General features: G+C 41.2%; 1 protein-coding gene across 1 annotated transcript in view; it reads right to left on the bottom strand.

Moving 5' to 3' along the window:
• Nucleotides 1-21209, bottom strand: part of PDLIM4 (PDZ and LIM domain 4) — a 96000-nt gene that overhangs the window by 37915 nt on the left and 36876 nt on the right. The window contains exon 3 of the mRNA XM_038412989.2: nucleotides 13129-13213. Within this exon, the coding sequence (XP_038268917.1) occupies nucleotides 13129-13213 (85 nt within the window). The remainder of the gene's footprint in view (nucleotides 1-13128; nucleotides 13214-21209) is intronic.

Below are 21209 nucleotides of genomic sequence, written 5' to 3'. Positions count from 1 at the left end.
AGGTCAGAGCAAGCAGATAGCTTGTAATTTGAGCGTCTCTACTCTATTTTCAGTGCCTTTCATTCTCATCTGAAAGGATCACCTTATGTACTCTTCACAGTGGGTGAGTTCTGGCTCCCTATCATGGGATTTCAGCAATTATTTAATTAAAAAGGTCAAAATTACAAAGCACAAAATAAAGTGAGTTTGGCTGTGGAGCAAGTCAGTGCCTGCTGGTAATCAGGGGCCTGATCTGCACCTTTGAAATCAGAGGAGGTTTTGCCATTTACTTCAATGGACACAGGGTCAGGCCTGAGAGGCTCAATCCATCCTGGGGCCAGGCTCTGGCATCTCCCACCTGCTTCATCCAAAGAGGAGCATACACAATCAGCCCCTTGGTAGAGGCCAGAGAACTTGTTTCGCTTGAAAGCTCAAGATGGACTTGAATTGTGGTGCCACAGCTTTATCCTTTAAGCCACCTGGCTCTCTAACAGTCTCTCAGAAATCCATAGCGATGGAATACGTTACCCATGCAAGACAAGAATGATTAAAATGTGTTTCCACTTATCTTGCCAGCGTAAGTGCTGGAGTCAGGATTTTCAATGACAACAATACACAGATGTGTATACTGAACAGCCAAAGGAGGGGAGATTTTTGTACTAACGCTGTGTCAGTTTTATTAACACTTTTAACCAAACAAGTTAACTAGTTAAAGACGTGGATTATACACTCTCTTTTCCTTCTGCTGAAGTGGAACATATAGAATACACTTACTCCTTTTCTTTTCTTTTTTTGACATGCTGCCAACATTCGTCTTGTATCACTTCTAATAAACCAAGTATCTTCAAATGCATTCCCTGCCCTACTCATGGTTCTTTGTTTAGACAAATCTCTCTCGCGTTTGCAGTGAAAGAACATTTGGAGCCTAATGTAAGAACAGCCACTGGGCTGTGGTTAAACAATGAGCTCTGTGTTAACACTGGGCTGTAGCTACTATATCTTCTAGTGTTCAAATTCTTAAGACAACTCCAGGCCCCAGGTAATTTAATATGTAAATGGTACTCAAATTTACAAGGAGCCGAAGGAATTTTCAGACAGAATGAAAACCACTTTCTTCTTTTTATTAAAAAGATTATAAAAGGCACCGATTGCATTATATATGCTTGAGACTCAGAGTGGAAGTAACATAATAATAACAGAAATACTGAGTATCATTACTTCACTACCAAAGATGAGGTAATTGTCAATTTTCACCTGTGAGAGAAAATAAAACAATCCTTACTGGAAAATAAAAGGCAATTAAATTTCAAGCACTTTTGCAATGAAGTACCTTGGGTAACAATGGTGGAGAATCCTCCAATATACTATAAAGAGTGTGATAGAATACAAAATACAAAAATATGTGTCACTCAAACACAACCAAATACCCGATAGCCTTTGGTAATAACATAATTTCCACTAGAAGGATCCAATGTATGGAGCCAGTTTCTTTACTGCTGTAAATTGACCTGGCTCCATGACCACAATGGAGCTGTGTAGATTTACACCAACTGAGGATCAGGAATAATTGCATTTCTAACCACACTGATAATCTGAACCTTAAAAGGGATTTAATCTCTGTACCAAAGTTTTCATTGAGCCTCATGTTCTCACTTTTCCAGTACTGAAGATAGAAAATTTCTCAATCCAGACAAGCAGACTTGCGTTTGTGTGCGGGTTTCCAAACTCAGTTACTTACGCCAAGACTTGCACATTCTGCAAGTGCTGTTCTGGGTGTTGTCTGCTTACTCTTGCTAGGAATATGACATGCCAAGTCACACTGTGGACAAAAACAGTAGCCATCCACCCTTGTACTTTCTAAATCCATTGCTAAAAGAACATTTCGGCAATCCAGTTTTCATGTCATCAAGCTGGTAGAGCTTCCTGATCTTTTTTAAGCAGGATTGCATTGTCTTGATTTTGACTTTTCATTGCCTACATTTTGATCTCTAGGTTTTAATTTCTTAACAATGTTTTGGTTATGCTAGTGGCATACCAAGATCACTACCTAACCAATATGGTCTCGTTTCCTTGTGCTCCCCCATCAGTGTGTGTGTGTGTGTGTGTGTGTGTGAGTGAGATGTTGTCTCGTCTTATACTTACTATAGGCTCCCTAAGGGAGGGACTGTCTTTTCATTCTGTATTTGTACAGCACCTAGCACAATGAGGTTCTGGTCCATGACTGGAGCTCTTAGGCACTACTTTGATAATAAATAAATAATTCTATCAAGTAAAGAACAGTGCCCATAATCATTATCCCATGACTTCAAAATTTACTCATCTTTAAACCTCTGCCATCTATCCTGCACTGTCTAACTTTTTACCAGTATCCACCACGCTCATAATATAGTAATTCTGCCATCACTTAATAAGCAAAGTTATTTCCAGCTAGTGAAATGAAACCAAAAGAACAAGCCTAACTGATGAACAATTTGACATTTGGAGGGTGAAGTTACAGACCATTTAGTGGACACACGGTTTGTTTTTTTAATTTTAATTCTCCTCTAATACTGGTCAAGGGAATTGCTTTCTTCCCAGGAAATATTATTGTATTATACCCTCTCCCCTTCCCTCTGCATACTAGTGGAGAAGAGGGTTTGAGAACACAAGTATTAAAGCCAAGAATCTGATATTGTTGAGATATCCTCATATACTTAAAATAGGGATGTAAAGGGTTAAATGATTAACTGGTAAGCATTAGGCTTACTGTTAATCAGACCTTACCTGTTAACCCTGGTGACCAGGCGGTCGGAGGGACCCCAGCCCCTGCCGCCCCATGCCAGCCCTCCGCAGTGACCCCAGTTAATGGTTAAATGATATAATTGTAATCATTGAACGGGTTAACTTTTTAAACCGATATTTACATCCCTAGATTAAAACTAAATTTCTCTGGGCATGGATTAATAGAAATCCTCCCTCATCCTACAGGTGGGGGAAATTACATGAGAAATTACATTAAAAAAATCACATGAAAATGATGGAGAAAATTGTTTCCTATTTTGAAATTGACGAGCCTACAGGTTATTTTTCAGTAGTGAAGAAAAAAGGTGGCTTCTAGTCAAATAAATATCTCTGGCCTTCCTGTTAATTACAAATCCTGGCAATACCTATGGCAAACAACCAGATCAATCGTTGTAGGAGAACATGTTTCCAGAAGACAGACAAGGAACTTCTATAACTATTCACATTTTAGTCACAAAGAATGGTCCCGCCTTATCCTCTTTTCAACTAATCAACCAGGACTGGGGCACAGCTGTTGTTTTCCCCCTTCCAAGTACTCAGTTCTGCTCTTAGTGTCAGAAGTCAATGCCAATCTGTTTCTTGCAAGAAGGTTGGGAGACCACATAAGAACATTTCTGATTACACTGAACTATTATTCAGATGTGATCATCTCTGTAAGCGCTTTGTCTTTCAAATATGCATCTCAAGGTCATCACTTTTCTCATCTGGGAGTCTGGACAAATAAGCTAACCTTCTGTTGTATTAATAGGCAAGCTTCTGTTCAAACAAAGGCTTCCAGATGATACAACGTTACACAAGAAGCAGTTGACGATGCTCATTACACTTCACACAAATATTTTCCCTTTGGAGGAACCAGAGAATAGAACTGCATTTAGACTATTTACTTAACATATTGGTTGCTTGGTAACACACAGAGATATGTTAGAACTGTAACAAATGACTACAGAGTGAAGACTACATTTGAAATGAATGACTACGAAAAATGAAACAGAACCATCATTATGCCGCCCCATGGGTTTTAAGAACAGTAACAGAAAGACTACGAAGCATAGAAAGTAAAATTTGCAAATGTGCTTTGCAGTTTTGAAAATGAACAAGGATTTGAAACCAAAAAATACTGTGTCGCACCAGACACAATATTTAGGTTGCTAATCTAAAGTTTTCTCACCTGTTACCAATAAACTTTGCGGTAATTACACTAAAATACACTGTATTATTTTAAACTAGACAGAGTCACTGTGATATATACAAGTGAGCTGTAGCTCACGGAAGCTTATGCTCAAATAAAATTTGTTAGTCTCTAAGGTGCCACAAGTACTCCTTTTCTTTTTGTGATATATACAGTATATATCTGTCAAATGGCATTTTCCTTTTTCCAGTCGACCTACATTCTTACCATTAATATAGCCTATAATCACTTGTGATGGGAACAAAGAAAATTGGCAAATAAACTATTCAGATTATAGAAACTGACTGAGGAAAAGCTGATTGAAAAGCTTTAACTACAAATTTTTCCTTTATTTCTTAAGTGCTTTTTTCTTAAACACATGAGGATTATTGAGAAATTCACATATTTAGGTCTTTCAACAGTTAACTAGTAACTAACTGGGTGATATGGGCCTCAAATCAATATAAACTGGTTACTGCACTAGGACTCTGTATCTTGCACACACTCCTCAAATGGAACTCCCACTGACGTCAACTTACCCGCATACTCCTATTGAGCAGTAATTTCTCCGCCGATTGAGCCAATTGTTTTCAGTGGAACTACTCATGTAGTAAGCTGCTACTCATATGAGTACGAATTGTAGAACTGGGTTTTCAAATACTAGTAAAGGCTTACATATAGGGCCTGATCCAAAACCCACTGAAGTCAATGTGATGTTTCCACTGACTTCAGTAGGATTTGCTTCCTGCTAACAGTGTATGATCACTTTACTAAGGGCCAGTCTACACTGGTTTCACACCCCTGAGCGAGAAAGTTGCATCGCTGTAAAGTGCCGGTGTAGACAAGCCCTAAATAAAGAGACCATTCACAAGCTTCCCCCCAAATTAGGCTCTTTTTGTACTTTTAGGTTAATGGCCACATCAAAGGCAGTTTGCCACATTACAATGTTACTCTAACAATTCCTTTGCTTTCAACTTGATTAACATGGTTATCAGTTACAAAACCTTCACCAGTTTGAAAATCTACACCGGTTTGTATATAACCGCATTGCCCAATAAATTGGGCATGCAACATAATGTTCTAAATAGAGATATCTGAACTTGAAATGCTGCATAGATACTTCCAATTCACAGTGGCCTTGAAGGCTTCTGTGTGTTTCTATGACTGAAGCAGTCCTCAGACAATAAGCTAAAGAGTTCCAATGCGATTGAGAATCTAATGTTGTGCCAGAGCATTATCTCACCCTTTGTTTTTCTCAAAGTGCAAAACAGAGATTTTTCCCCTTTTGCCGTACAATGCAGTAAATTATCCTCGAGCTCTCATGTATCAAACATTTGTTTTGTTTGGTAGCCTGCAGTAGCAATGAAGACTTTTTCTAAGCAGACATCATCCAAATCCTGCCTTTTCTATATAGCAAGCAAAGTCAGGAAATTCTGTCTGCCATTCTGGACAGAAGAAACTAAGCCTACAGTCAAGTGTAAAACACTAGACTGGGAGGATTGTGTTGATTTTTAAAAAGTTTGCCTATATCATAAATGCTAATTTCTAGAAAAAGGAGAAAAAAGGAAAAAGATAGGGTTTACTGCTGATATTTAATACCATGAGGTCAAAATTCATCCCTGATGTTACTTCACTGAAGTTAATATAGTGTCACATCAAGGATAAATTTGGCGCATGCCGTCAAAAGATCTATGAACTTGGAAAACTGGCTTTAAAAGATTAGCCCTTTAAAGTTGGAAAGGGACACCCTATTTGATAAATTAACTTACTGGTAAAAAGTCTAATGTTAGAAAATTGACTAAAGTTTTGGACAGATCAAATCCTTTGAAAATTCATAGAAACTACTGTGCATGTAGATTCAAATATTTTTCAAACTGCACCAATATTTTATAGTACAGTTATACACTGCCTATACAATTACACTGTAGAAGAACTACAAGAATAATTTGATATAGCTCTGTTCACAGTACCTCTCATGACATTTCACATTACAGAAGCAAAATGATCAATAAAACCAGGAATGTTTATCATGTGAAACAGGAAAATGTTGACTAAGACAAAGATTTTCATTTGTGAACTAAACTGACTCACTGATTCAGCATTTCTATTACCCTCCTGTAAAAGCAGGTTGCAAAGCATTAGCACACATGATACAGATATCAAATGTCTAAGCCTCAAATATGTAGTCAGCTGCAGGTTTCAATTAGATTATCTACATAGATGCATATTTTCCTTCGCATCTAACAAATCTGGGACTAACCCAATCAGGTCTTAATCAGGCAAAACTCCACTGACTTCAGATGGAAATAACTGACATAGGAGACTAATCTATTTATCCAGGCATTTCTAGTGAGCCTCGTTGCCAATGCAAAAGCATTTTAAAAAGTTTGCATAAGAGGAATAAAGTTTCATAAAGAAATTTGAAATCATAGGAAACAAGTGTAGCAAGAAGAGGAGAATCAGAGATGGCTGCTGTAATATTTTAAGCAGCCATCTCTGATGAAACACAAGTAGAATTAAACTCTCTTTTCCTGAGTGATCTAGAAGTCTAATTCCTAAATGGTTTAGTAGGTATTTAATAATGCTTATCCAAATCTACCATTCAACTTTAAACCATCACAACTCAGTTACAACTGTTTACTTTGTGAATATCATCCATTCCAGTACAAATTAACATTGAAAATCTGGTATAATTTTGTTAGCCCAGCACTGAACAGCAGACTCCTTTGTCTTGAGAAGCCAAAAGCCCATGTTCATACACAGAACAGTTACTATTTAATTTTCAGGCTTTCAATAAAGAAGTTCTGTCCTGCAGGGGAAAAACTCTGCAATGTGGCAGGTTAGAGCAGTAGGATATTCCTGGTGCTATCAGAGAACTGGAAAAAGGGCTAATGAAGAAGCTAGAAACTCACTTCTTAGTTTTACCATCCAATGCTCCCACACCAAGAAGATAAAATGAACATGAAATATACATTTAGGGACTGACTGTGGCTGACCCTGTGCAGGGCAGGTACATAACAGGTGGGAGAGGGTGCAAGGAACAATGCAGAACATGGCTGTGGAATATATCCCCTAAAGAGAAATAGGTGAGGTGGGAATGCGGACTATAACCCTGCCCCTTCCACATCAGCCAGAGGAGCTGTTACACTATGAGTCTTCAGGAAAAATCCTGGAGGAGTCAGGAGCCCCTCCTGGACACTCTTCACTGAAGTGTGGCTCCCTCAATCCACTGGAGCCAGGGTATCAGGGAGTCGGGTGGGGAAGGAAGCACTGGGAGCACAGAAGTATGGGTCCTTCACACAGATGGCTCTGGCTTCCATCTGGTCCCTCAAGGTCCACAAAGATCCCAGGGAACCCCGGAGTATTGGGAGCAGGTGCCAAGATCTGTTCTGTGAGGGTGAGGATAGTCATTCTGATAGAATGATTTGGGGAGAGGAACTCTACAGAGGCAGCCTCCTGGGGTTTTCTTCTGCCTTTCCTCCCTTCTAGTGGTTGTACTGAAAGATGGCGACCTGGCCCAATACCATCATAAATGACAGACATATTCAAGGGTTGTTTTAATCACTTCTCTAGGATGATAAAATTACATAAAGCTGTAGAAATGAGCTAAATTACTAACAGAGTCCATGTCCCAAAGAGCTTAGTTTCAAGGCACGAGCTGATACAATAGAAAACCGGACAAACACAGACTGAAGAGGGGCCTTAAACATGAACACTTCATAAAACAGATGGGTCTCCAGACACACTCAGTTTCATGAAGACCAATCCAATGCTGACAGCCAGGAAAGAGCTGAAGAGTCAATCACTGATGCCAAGTTTGGTTGGTTTGTTTTTACTACATTTTTAGTGAACCCAATGTTGGTCAGATAGTCATGGAAACTCATGTCTTGTATTGATCCAGGCATTTCTAATCAGCCCATCACCATGGTAACTAATTGCTTCAGCTTATCCACTGAACAGGATCATCACAGGCTCCCCCTCCTCCTCCCATTGTCCATTTACAAAAGACCAGGTCTTTGCCATATAGCTTATTTAGTCATTCATACCAAATCAGAGTGGTAGCATTTTACGTGCACTTTGCAATGTCATAAGGGCAGGGTGACTGAAAGTCATGGCCACCATTTCTATGGACAAGAGCCTCCTTCAGCCTCAGTGTCCATTCAGTCCTCAGCCTTTCTGATAAACCTGACATGAGTGATATCAGATAAGCTAGTACCAGTTCTAGTGGGGGTTTTAGAATGCAGACCTCTGTCAACTGGGAACTAGTTCACTATCTTATTTCCAGAGGAGCACCTAAGAGTTGTCAGAGGGCAATAACTTTTGGTCAATGTCATACTGAGCTGGCTATGAAAGGCTCTGTGTTTCATTAGCCTCCTAATTCTCTGTTCCAGTTTCTGCTATATGCACAGTTCCACTGCCAAATGAATTTTTGCTGCTGTCATACTAGTGACCAGCCATCTGAACTTACTGTCAGTTAGTGAGAATGGGAGTTTGACCTCACAGCCTGAGACATGAGTTTCCAATCTTCATCATGCCACTAAGCTGTCAATTTTGGCAGCACGTGAGTGGTCAAGAAAATAAACATCCCATTCTTTTATTAGCACCATATGGCTGTATTTTGACTCGAGAGTAAACGCTAAAGAAACTAAGCTCAGTGGAATTTTCAGAAACTTATCTCTTTCCTCCATGGTAGCTCACTGGCATTCCCTGCTTTCACTGTCTGTTAGAGAATCAAACAGCGGTTATAAGTACAGTTACATTAAAAAGAGAGTGAACAGAACAGAGAGTGACACTGCAGAACGAACCAAGAGATTCAAGTTTTAAATAGTGAAGGCTTCTTTCAGCTATAGAAAAGTAATACTTCAAATAACAATACTACTAGTATTTGGATAGCATAAGCACTGTATGATTGTTACTTCTTCAGGGTCAGTCCCATCTCTTTGCTATACATTTGTACACTATCTAGCATGCTTCACGAGAGTTTAAGGAAAATAAGGACTATCCAATGACCTGCTGCATATAACAGGCCATTAAATTTCAACCAGTAACCCCTGTACTGAGCCCAATAACTTCTGTCTGATCACAGTATATCTTCCTGAAAAGCATCCAGTCTTGATTGTAAGACAACAATGGTGTTGGGGCCCTCTGGGAGTTACCACAAAACAAATTATATGAGCCTGAGGTTTGGATTTGGCGCTGAACTTTCCCCAAGTTTGAGGATGTTTCTTCTTGGTACGCCATAGAGATGGAGCCAGCCACTCAATTCAGATCCAGATCTGATCATCATTAAAATCTGGATCTGAGATTGTAATTTGAACCCTTCTTTGCAAACACTCTCTCTCAGGCCTCTCTATTCCATAAAGAACATAGAGCCTTCACCACCACATTCCATCTTTGCCAATCTCCCGCTGCAGTCTTAGTTTCCTCCCCTGGCATTTTAATAGCTTTCAATTCTGCTTCTATTGTGCATTTCCATGTTATCCTATGGGTTCCATTCCAATGCTTGTCTTGTTATGTTATTCTGATATTGCCTCCATGCATGTCTAACCATCTCCATTTTTATTCTGTAACTCCTTGTCCTACTGGTTTCTGATTGGTCCTCTCCCAGAGTTCTTTGTGATTTTTTTTCTGGCCATCTGATATTGAGGATTTGTCTTAGGCAGTTGTTTATGGAAACAGGTTAGATAGTAAGGTCATAAAAAGTCTTCAAGTTTCAGCTCCATATAGAAAAACTGACTCAGCAATGGTGTTAAATATTTCAAAGTTTAGTTGGGAGGGCAAGATTTCTGGTTCTCCAGATCGGCTTTTGAATTACAAAGGGATGTCTGGCTTTTGCTGTTCCGGCTTTAATGTCTTCTTCTGTTCCACCTGTCGTACTTACAATGCTGCCAAGATATTTGCAATATCAGATATCTGAAATATCAGATCTCATATATGCCAGTCCCAGAAAGTATTACTGGTGTTTCTTGTGTGTTGAATCTCATGGTTTTAGTTTTATCTGTGTTCTCAATGTTTGTAAACACTAATTATTATTTGTCAAAGGTATGTTTTAATGGGATATCAGGAAAAGTTCCTAATGATGATATCCATTAGGCTGCAGAATTAATGCTCTATGGCTTGAGATAACTGCAACCAGAGTACACAAAGGACTAGCAAATAGACTGTAGGCAACAGTCCTTCGTTGACAACCTGATCCAATGAGCCATTTTAAATTCCGAGTTCTATAATTCTGACAGCATTAGTTTCCCAGTGTCTACCTATCACATTAAAGGTTCTGGGATAAGTCCCCAAAGCTGTCAATCGAGGAGTCCTGGTTATATCAGGGACCATCTCCCTCTCTCTTTGTGACCAGGAACTTCCTTGCCAATGGAGCTATTGTGAAACAATGGAATTACCAACTACAAGAGCGAGATTCGTGAGAGATGTCTCATTGGCTAGCCCACCGTTTTTGAACTCCCTCCTGCAAGGGATTAGAATGAGGATGAATCTTACCGCCTTCTAGACAAAGTGACCTTGGCATAATAATAAACAAACACACACTTCTATGCATGTCACAGTGCAAAGGGGAGAAATCAGGTAAACGGCCTGCTTTTATCATTTTGCTTATGTTTAGACATCATAGGGGCAGGTGCATTATAAACACTGTGGTAGATAAAAAGTCCTTACAGTAAATTCCATTTTTTTTTAATTTTCATTTTATTCTTTAAGCTCTTCTTTGTTTGGCAAACAGTGAACAGTCAAAGACTTCCAAGGTATCTTTGTTCTAACAGGACAATCTAAAAGCTAACAGAGTAAAACCTTGGAGGAAGGAAATACATGTGCTCCACATTACTGGAAAGCACAAATCCCCAAGATCTTTTCAAGGATAGTTCCCAATCTATTTTTGTGATTCATGAGCTGGCTTGCATGAAGATCTATTTATTCTTGGGTTTAAAGGCAGATTGCTTTTTCTAAGGTGCACATGAGGTTACTCATTTTGAAGCTAACTTTTACTTTACAATGGGTCTTTTCTTTTTGCACGTCAATAAAGACCCTTCACTAAAGGGTTTGGTTTAACATTACACAGGGATAGCCTTCTGGCACATGGGCCCCTTCCCCAGTGAACATCAAAGTACTCCTGCAATCAATATAATCCCAGCTCCGGTGGGAACTAGGGGCCTCCTGCAGCTGTAGTGTCCATAGGTATCCATGGCCATTCTTAAAATGCTAGCAGTAGAACAGTACATCATAGGAAGTTTGAAGATTAAGACAACCACTTGCATCCTCTAAGGGCTCAGTTCTAATTACTATCATTATCAGTGGTACTATAGTGCCTACAAATCCCAGTTATGGACCAAAACCCCACTCTGCCAGGCACTGTACAAACACAGGAGAAAAGACATAGCCTGCCCCACCTGACAGTGAGTGAGTGCATGCCTACATTTCTTGGCACATAAGAAGTTAGTGCAGTTCTGAGATGGTAGGCTCTTTGGGATAGGGACAGTATCAATCAACACATTTGTACAATCCCTACCACATGTAGGTATGCCAGCTAAAGCATAAGAAATGGCCTACTGTCTTGAAAAAGGGGAGAATTTAGTCCAAGAACATGTTGGAAAGGGAGGGTCAGAGTGAGAAGTCATCTGCCTTCAGATATTTCTACATATTACCCTGCTGTAAATGTGTCTACGTACTTTCTACTTTAGAGATTTCTTGTTTAGACATATTTGGGGTACATTTTGGTTCAGAAAAACATGGTTCTATAATAGATTAAAAGCCCCACTAACTATATTTTATGTAACTTTGTCTTTTTTAAAAAAGTACCATATGTAATGTACATTAATAGGAAGAACAAATCCAATCTGCTTTAAACTGCAGAAATGTTGTATCTGGCAGTCAAAATGCAGAACATTTGTTCTTAATTTAACACTGTATGCAAAGTTTTGGTCACATCAAAGTCTATTCAAAATATCGGTCAGAATATATTGCCCTAATTGATTAATTAAGCCAGCGAAGACAGCATACAAAGTCAAAGTGTATAGATCACCCTGTGTCTTCAATAACTATAGAATAAATGGTGTCAGTGTGACACAACCTCCACGGTAGAAGCCTACATGCTGTTTCTTTAGAGCTAGCCAACATTTTCCAAAAATTCTATTCGAGTCTCTTGTTAGCTGAGTTCACCATTTGTCGACCTTTCTGCTGTCAATCTTAATGCCACTTCCTCAATCTTCCCTGAAGAAAAGTCTGCTGTTTCTCATGTTTTTATGATAACTGTTCCCCACATCTTTTTAATTCTGACATCCATCTTGGGCTGGATTTCATATGGGGCCAGACACAGTTAAGGGAGAATTCATGATCAGATGCTTGCAGCTAGTACTGAAAATGTGTTGCCAGAGATATGCCAGTGGCATGGACAAATGGTGCTGGTCTTTGGATTCTTTTAAAATAGTGAAGAAAGATAAAATATCTTAAAGACATTTCTAAAACAAAATTGTTGCAGCAATCACCTTAACAGAGTAACAGCATGAACCAGCATGAATATGAGAAGTAGAAAACGTTCATGGGCGAGTGTGCCATCAGCTGCAGCAGAATATAGCAGTCTACCTTGTTGAAGCAAAGATAACCTTCCAAATAGGAACCTAACGTGAACCCACACAGTGTTGTTTTCTTAAGTCTGTAGACAGACAACTCCAGTGCCTCTACTGTTACTGCTCAAGATAGTAGGTCCTTCACACTGATCTTTAGTTGTGGGTTTTGTTCCCTAGCTATTAGGCATCTTGGTGTAAGGGGATGTGGGTGCTTGGATGTGTGGGTGAGTGGGCAGATCGGGAGGGGAAGAAGGAGACTGATGGGAAGTTAGACTGAGAAGTGTAGTAGTGGGGGGACAATTCTGGAGCAGAGGAAGAAGAGACTGAAAATTAAGGAGACGAGACAAAATACAAAATAGAAAAAGGGAAATAGAGAAAAGAAAAAGAGGACAAAGACACTGACACAGGAAAAGATGCACCACAGTCTATGATACAACAGAACAGAAAACAAAGTGAAGTCAATCCCAGAAAGACAAGAAGATATGAAATAAAGTTAGAAAAACATGTTATATAGAAAGTTGGCTGACAATAAAATATGTTACTATTAAATGGCAAGTGGCATTCTTTGGGGACATGAGAGCATGAGTGTTTTTCACCAGGCTAGTAGGTAGCTAATTATTGCTCCCATACCTGTGATTCTGACTCTATGTTGATCCGGTAAGCTTGTGCTTTTCCATCTTCTAGAATATTAGGAGACCAAGCCTTGCCTTCAGCCCTGCAACAGGGAATTAAACAAGAATATTAAACAGAGAAGTTTAATAAAGAAATGTTTTCACAGGAGGTAATCGAATGCTATTCTGAAGCACAGCAGAGTTTACATGAACATCACTCAGCAAGAGGTTTGTACCATTTGCTGCCTAAGTTACTCTTGATCCTTTCCACACCATGTGCCTGATAAAGATGACCTAATGCTGCAGTTTCTGTGCACAAATGTATCTTCAGCCATGCAAAGCGAGAGTGCTGGACCAGGCAAATGTCACTGTTCAAAGATTTTCCATGGGCCTGAATGCTTTTTCCATGGAGGTGTCCCAACGTACTGTAGGGATTAGCTCACTGATACATTTCTGTTCAGTTCAATGTACTGAGCACGTAAGACCTGCTTTCTGTGTCTGCTGCATTTGTTGGAAAAACCCCTTGTTCTTCTTCTTCTCTCTACAGCAGAGAATTGAACGGGCATGCGCAGGATCTAGCATATGTATTCATATGTTTCACTGGCATTTCTGAAGCCAAAGAGGGCCTCTTAAAGGGCCTGAAAATTTTCAAAGGCACCCCAGAAACTGAAATGGCAAGAAGACCAGGGATAGGATTTTCAAAAGCGAGGAAGGAAGGAATCCTTTGACTTTCAGTGATATTTAAGAGCCTAAGTAACTATGTCACTTTTGAAAATGGGACTTAGAAGCTTTTGAAAATCTTGGCCCTGGTCTTCTCATGCCATTTCAGTTTCTCAAGACTGAATACTAGGATCTCCTATGTGATTCAGTTTTTTTTTTTTTAAAAAGGACATTGTATCTACTGAGGTATTTACATGACACGTCCCATCCCCGAATCACTGACATGTCTAAGTGCCTCCCAAATATTTATCCTCTAGACACTCCTGAGGGAGGATATTATCATCCCCATTTTGCAGATGGGGAACTGAGGCTTGGGGAGATCCAGTGATTTGCCAGCGTAACAGAGGAAAACTGGCAAAACTAGGAACTGAACCTTGATACAAGGCTAATGGCTTGGTACAAGGCTAATGGCTTAACTACAAGACCATTCTTCTTCACTGCTGAACCTGTCGATCCAAAGGAACCTTCAGTTGCTGTTTCTAACATGTAGTTCAGAGCATTGTAGACTATTCGTTAATAACACAATCAGATCAATATAGCTATTGTGAACACATAATGCTAGAAAAACATTATTTCAATTTAAAAAAACTGCATTACTATGTGGGTGCTGCAGTTTGTCAATAACTAATATAATAGCAATCTTTTGCACTTATATTGCACCTTTTCTCCAAGAATACCAAAACATGCTAATAGTTAGACAAGCCAAGGCCCATCAAAGTCATAGGGACAGTTTCCCAGAGCTTTCTATTCCCTCAGTCCTGGAGTCCCCGAGAGCTTGACAAAAGTTAAAGCAGCCTCAGGGCTGCTGTAACTTACACCAGCTGGTAACACCACCCCTCCTTCAGGGGCCATTACACAGCTGGGGATCATCAGAGCACAAAGCTGGAGTGGGAGCCAAACATAGGCACTTTTGTTTTTCCCCGTGGGTGCTCCACCCCAAGGCCCCTGCCCCACAAGGCCCCATTCTTGCTCCACCGCTTCCCGCCACTGCACCGCCCCTCCCCCAGGCCCCACTTTTGCTCCGCCTCTTCCCACCCCTCCCCCAAGACCATCCACCTCCCCCCTGCTCACCACCCTCCCCCAAGCGCCTCCCACTAGCTACCAAACAGCTGATCAGTGGCACCCGAAACAGCTGTAGCTTGTGGGTGCTGAGCACCCACTAATTTTTTCTCTACGTGCTTCAGCTCCGGAGCACTCATGGAGTTGGTGCCTATGGGGCCAAGTACCCGATCTGCAAAAGTTTCTGAACAACTTAGCTCTTTCTGAGGGAATTTCTTTGGGAAAGATCCAAAGATTTCATTTTGCCCCCGTCATTTTAACTTGAAGGAATCTGTTACCTGTGTCTGCCTCTCTCTCTCTCTCTCTCTCACATCTTCATCATGTGCTTTATTCATGCAATGCAGAACTTTCTGTTTAACCTCAGGAGCCATGTGCAGATAATTTTTGGAAAATGTGACAAGTTTGTTTAATCTAATATGTGTAGCTTATTTGCTGCAGCCAAGAATTGCTTCACTGGACTCTGCCCCCAATTTGCCACACACCACAGCTGAATTTCATTTAATTATTTGCAGCATCTCAGTTTAGAAAACAAGAAATGCACGCTTTTATCCTAGGAATCTTTGACTTGAATTTTTCCTGTCTTTTTCTAGAGAATCAACCTCTGCAAAATAAGGGCCTGATCCAAAGCCCAGTGAAGTCAATGCAAAGACTCCCATGGACTTCAACAGACTTCGAACATGCCCAAAAGCTCCATGCTTTTATTTTTCCACATTGTTTGCTGCCTCTGAGTCTAGTTTTTGCAACACAGGGACACTTGTTATTTTTCATAGCTCTAATATAACTACCTCTATTATAGTGACTAGATGCTGGGGAGAGGAACCCCCTTGTAACTCAAGTCTGTCCCTAGAAATGTGTTACTGCTCAGCATCCCTTGTCCTAAGGATGGCTGATCCTCCCTGGAATCTTAGCATTCCTAACACTCCTAGCTTGATCTTTACCATAATCTACTGCTGCATGTTTACTGCTCCCACTCTGAGCATTTCAAATTTCATTTTGAGGTGGCAGAACATGAAAATCTCTAGCTACTTTGGTTGAGGGTGCGATGGGGGGGAAAGGAACTTCGTAATTTCAATTCTCTCCCCTTCCCACCCCGCATTAAATTAGTTTGACATTTGTTCAGATGGGAATCAGACAGTTATGAACTTCCTGCTCTGATCTGCTTTGGAGACCAAATGCAATTTAAGAAGAATCCTTAAGATTGCAACAAATCCAGCAAGTAAAAGAGGAAGGATTCATAAAGTGATTTCAGTTCTGAAAGATAAAGTGATAAGCATTAGGATGTTCTCTCTGCCTTAAGCTGCCTAAGGGATATAGTCATCGTTAGCTGCCGAACTGTGATTTCTCAGTTCTCCCCTGACTCAGAAATAAAAAGATCCTGTTGTGTGTACCAGGAAAACTGGGATTACATTTTCCAAAACCATTCAAGGTTTCTTTTTAGATGCATCATGAAAGATAGGATTTCATGTGTGAACCTGGGGATTAAATTCCAACCCTTTCTGTAGCTGGAGCTTTTTAAAAAAAATCAAAACTTGAAACTTTTCCTCCGTATCAACATTTCTGGCCCATAAGAAAAATGGATTTCTGATTTCAGCAGCATCAGGGTTGGGCCCAAACGGAAGATGATTTTGGTTTTAGCACTTCTACCAACTATCTATGTAGAGGGGGCAGCACCAGGCCAAATTCTGATCTCAGTGACACTTACCAACAGAATTACTCTGCATTTACACCAGTGTGACAGAAATCAGGCTTTGGCCCAATGTCTGTAAGGAGGTGCTGTAGAGCAGAACTAATTGAAAAAAACCCAGCAAATAAAAGTTTGTAATGTGGAAAATGTTGACCTCTCCCGACAATAAGTCACCCTCAGACATACCCGAATCATAGAATATCAGGGTTGGAAGGGACCTCAGGAGGTCATCTAGTCCAACCCCCTGCTCAAAGCAGGGCCAATCCCCAACTAAATCATCCCAGCCAAGGCTTTGTCAAGCCTGACCTTAAAAACTTCTAAGGAAGGAGATTCCACCACCTCCCTAGGTAACGCATTCCAGTGCTTCACCACTCTCCTAGTGAAAAAGTTTTTCCTAATATCCAACCTAAACCTCCCGCACTGCAACTTGAGACCATTACTCCTTGTTCTGTCATCTACTACCACGGAGAACAGTCTAGAGCCATCCTCTTTGGAACCACCTTTCAGGTAGTTGAAAGCAGCTATCAAATCTCCCCTCATTCTTCTCTTCCGCAGACTAAACAATCCCAGTTCCCTCAGCCTCTCCTCATAAAACATGTGTTCCAGTCCCCCAATCATTTTTGATTCATTTTGAATCCCCACAAAAAATGCCCGGATTCAAGCTATTTCCATTCTACCTGGGCCTGCGTGTGCCTGGCCTGCAGTGATTGGGGAAGGGACGCAAACAGCTTTTATTCCTTTGCATAATCTGCAAAAGGGCCAAGCCAAAGTTGAAGGGCTGCTCCCACAGAGACGACATGGAGGCACACAAAGCCCCAGCAAGGGCAGGTCCATAGTCCCAATGCCACTCTGCACCTGCCCGTTGAATGAGGCCAGCAGCATGCCAAGGAGAGTAAACTGCACTCTGTGAAGAGATAATAGTAGCAGACCTATTCCCCCTATTCCCTGAGAGCAGTGGGGAGCTCAGGAAGGAATCTTAGAATCAGGCCAGCTCCATGCCACCCCGAAAGCAGGGCTGTGCCTTAAAGCACAATTCACCTTTGCTGTATATAACAAAAATCAGACTTTTCTAATGTAGTAGGCGATAGATTAAGCCTCTGACTTGTCTGTTTCTAGTAGGCTACTTAATTCATGGCTCAGGGGCCGGCAAAGTGTTTTCAGATGTGCTGTATTATGGCGAAAGGAATTCAAGTCAGGTATGCAGAAGTCAATTCCTTGTATCAACAATGCTCTACTTTAATTGAATGTCTTGTACAACTATACTCAGAAAACAATTCTACCTGCATTCTGCCATGCCTTTAATATATAGCTCTGTGGGAATAGAGCCATTGACAAGACATTATTAAAAAGCTAGAAGAAATTGTAGTCACTCTTTATCCTGCATTATTAACTTTTTGTCTTGTGGACTCACTGTCATTTTAGAAAAATTGCTTGCACACAGTCACATATTTACCAAAAGCTTTTTCACCTGGTAACAATCTGGAAGTCTTTTTCTCTTCATTTGCAGAATTGCTTTAAAGTCACGGGAATTCCTGGATCTTACTGTATTTCTAATTCCTCCACCCCCTTGCAAATGAAATCTTAACATTTGGGGAAAAGGGACTGCCTTGGACGCTGCAGTCCTTTGTTTAACAACAGAACAGGTGTGACCACAACCATACCATTGTGCTCCATCCCTGGCCAGCCAAGGTCCTCTACAGGGGTGAGGGATTAATTCAGTGTCCATGCTCATCAAGACTTTTGCATCTCTGATTAACGACAAGTAAACTGAGAGTGTGGGTTTTATGATACGGACACTGGTCCACTAGGAACTGGACTGAAACCATTAGCTGCCACAGCTACTGCTCATAATCCAAAGGAGTAATTTCCCCTAGATAACTACAGAATGTTGGTTCAATGGACTACAAAGCTACATAGGACTACCCTCTACCTCAGCAATAAAGTTAAAACTTCACACAACCAGATAAACATGGTTGAGAACTGGAAGGAGTGGGTAGGAGAGAAAATTTATGGAATATTCTCTAGGAGTCCTAAGCTGCTCAGAAGTTAGATGATTCCCTCCCTGGGTGAGTTAATTTTATGAAGTCCAGTTCAGCAAAGCACTTGAGCATGTGCATAACTCTAGCCATCTGCTTAAAGTTATGCACAGGTTTAAGTCCTCCCCTACTTATCAAAGCACTTAGGTGCATACTTAAAGTAAAGCACATAGTCCTGTCTGTTTTCCAGGGCACACTGAGCCCTGGTCTGCACTGGATGGGGGTCGACCTAAGATACGCAATTTAAGCTACACAAATAGCATAGCTGAAGTCGGTGTATCTTAGGTCAACTTACCTGACCGTGAGGACGGCAGCGAGTCGACCGCTGCTGCTCCCCCCTCAACTCCGCTTCTGCCTATCGTGAGCTGGAGTTCCGGAGTTGATGGGGAGTGCATTCGGGATCCATTTATCGCATCTAGACGAGACACGATCAATCAATCCCTGATAGATCAATCATTACGCGCCGATCCAGACCTGCTCTGAGAGTAGCTAATCCAGCCCTGGAGCTTCAGGGCTTCACAAGGAAGTTCCTGGGACCTGGGAAGTACAGAACTCTTGGGCTCATTCACCCAACTTGCCTTTTACAGAGGACCTCTTCAACTTTCTGTGGAGCTGGAGAGTTTCACTTCCTCCTCCCTTCCTTCCCAAGCTAAAGTGGTACGTTGCCTTCTGGGCTTTGCACAGCCAGGAAGGCTGTGGATATTTTTTGCTGGATCACACCCAGAGGAGTTCCAAAGAGGAAGCTGGGTGATTCACTTTTTACAGTGGCACATTTACTGGAAACTTGGGACCGTCACATACAGTAATATTTCCCATATCCCAGCAATATTACTGCATGGTTTCCAGCAACTGTACCTAAGACATTACCCTCCAGGGAGCCTTATTAAATTTTTATAGTATTGGAAAAAGTCAGAATGCAAAAGGAAATTGACCATGCAAAGTTCTGAAGAGTTTTAGGGGTAAATTTCCAGAATGGCCATTACCAGGCCACCTTTAGTGAACACACAGTGCCTGTCCGTTTGAGGTAAAATTCATCTCATGCAGAGAACCAGCAAGGCTTCTCAAACCTGCCTTAAGTGGAACTTAAATGGTGCATAGGCAGCATGCTGGCCCTTTGCACTGAAGCGAATTAAATATCAAAATGCCCATGGAGCGTTTCTGCGAGAAAGAACTCTGAGCGCAGTGCTGATTAATAAAAATAATCTCTTCTTTAAACAGCTGTCGTAAACCTACCATTTTACTCTCCTTTGGCAATCTCAGGATGATAAATGAGCCATATATTATGCTACCTTGGCTCCAAATTTAACAGGAGGAGGAAAAGATGACATAGAAGCATGCCAGCTGAGTTATAAGATGCCATCCTAAATTGTTCTGCTAAATCTTCATTTACACCCTCACTTACTTTCTCCCACATAAACCAGAAGATATGTGCCATTAGTAGCCTACTAAGCCCACTTGAACTCTTGCCCTTGGATTTGAAAGCCATTAACCATGACCCTAATGTCTGCCGCCTTTCATAGGAATGCCTAGGTAATTTCTCATACATTACATCAGTAACCACATGTGAATCAGTTATACAAGCTGGCTTCATTCAGGGGCTGAAGAATATTTTCCTCTGCTTCATTTCTGAACAAATGGGCTACTGTATTACTTTGTTTGCCCCAGCATGGGTGTCCTTGCATGGCCTCACACACCAAAGGCAAAATCCTGCCCTTGCTGAAATCCAGTAAGTTTTGCCACCGACTTCAATGGGACTGGAATCAGATCCCCACATCAGAGTTAGATAGAAAGCAGCCTCTAACAGAGGACAGATCAGAGATTAAACACATACCATACCGCCTTGCACTGGAGTCAGTTCGGAGGCAGACAGCTCCAGCTGGAGCTACAGGAGACGCTGTACCTGAGAACATTGGCTCCTGGGGTTCCACAAAGCCTCTATAGCAGTGTTTCTCAACCTTTTTGATACCGGGACTGGCTTGCTGCCTTCCTCAACTGCGTCTGGGAGATCTAAGGGACCAGCGCTGGTCCACAGACTGGTTGTTGAGAAACGCTGCTCAAAAGCATCATTGAAAAGGCTGAAACATCCATTCCTTAATGCACGTGGCCAGCCCAGGGGAATTAGGGCATTATCTCATGCTCTCTGGAAGGAAAGCAACACATAGTCCTTGTGGATTGGATAGCGCAGGTACCAAAGGAATCTCCTTGCACCCTCTCCCATTCCTTGCAGACCCGTGCGGGACCGGGCAAAAACTTGTCAAGAGCTTCCCAGTTATGTCTATTGAGGGCAATGGGAGCAGCATCAGGCCCTTGGTTTTCGGTTCCAATGCAATTATGTATCCACTGTTATCACTAGCTTGTGTCCTACTGAAAGGATGCCACAAATCTTAGGCGACTGTAAAGAGAGCAGATGTCATCTAGAAAAACAAAATTCCTAGTGCTCTGCCTTCTTCTGGCTATGAAATCTATAAGCAGTCTGGACATTCAGCTAACACTACCTTCTAGCCACTGCTTCTCCCAGCACTGCTTCTTAGCGTGCTTAGTGCAACAAGCCTCTGGTGGCACGTGACCAGGATTCATCACAGAATTTGGTCAGCTGGTTGG

Source organism: Dermochelys coriacea, chromosome 8, assembly GCF_009764565.3.
Source record: "Dermochelys coriacea isolate rDerCor1 chromosome 8, rDerCor1.pri.v4, whole genome shotgun sequence".
Taxonomy (NCBI): domain Eukaryota; kingdom Metazoa; phylum Chordata; order Testudines; family Dermochelyidae; genus Dermochelys; species Dermochelys coriacea.
This window is presented reverse-complemented; position numbering and strand designations above follow the sequence as displayed.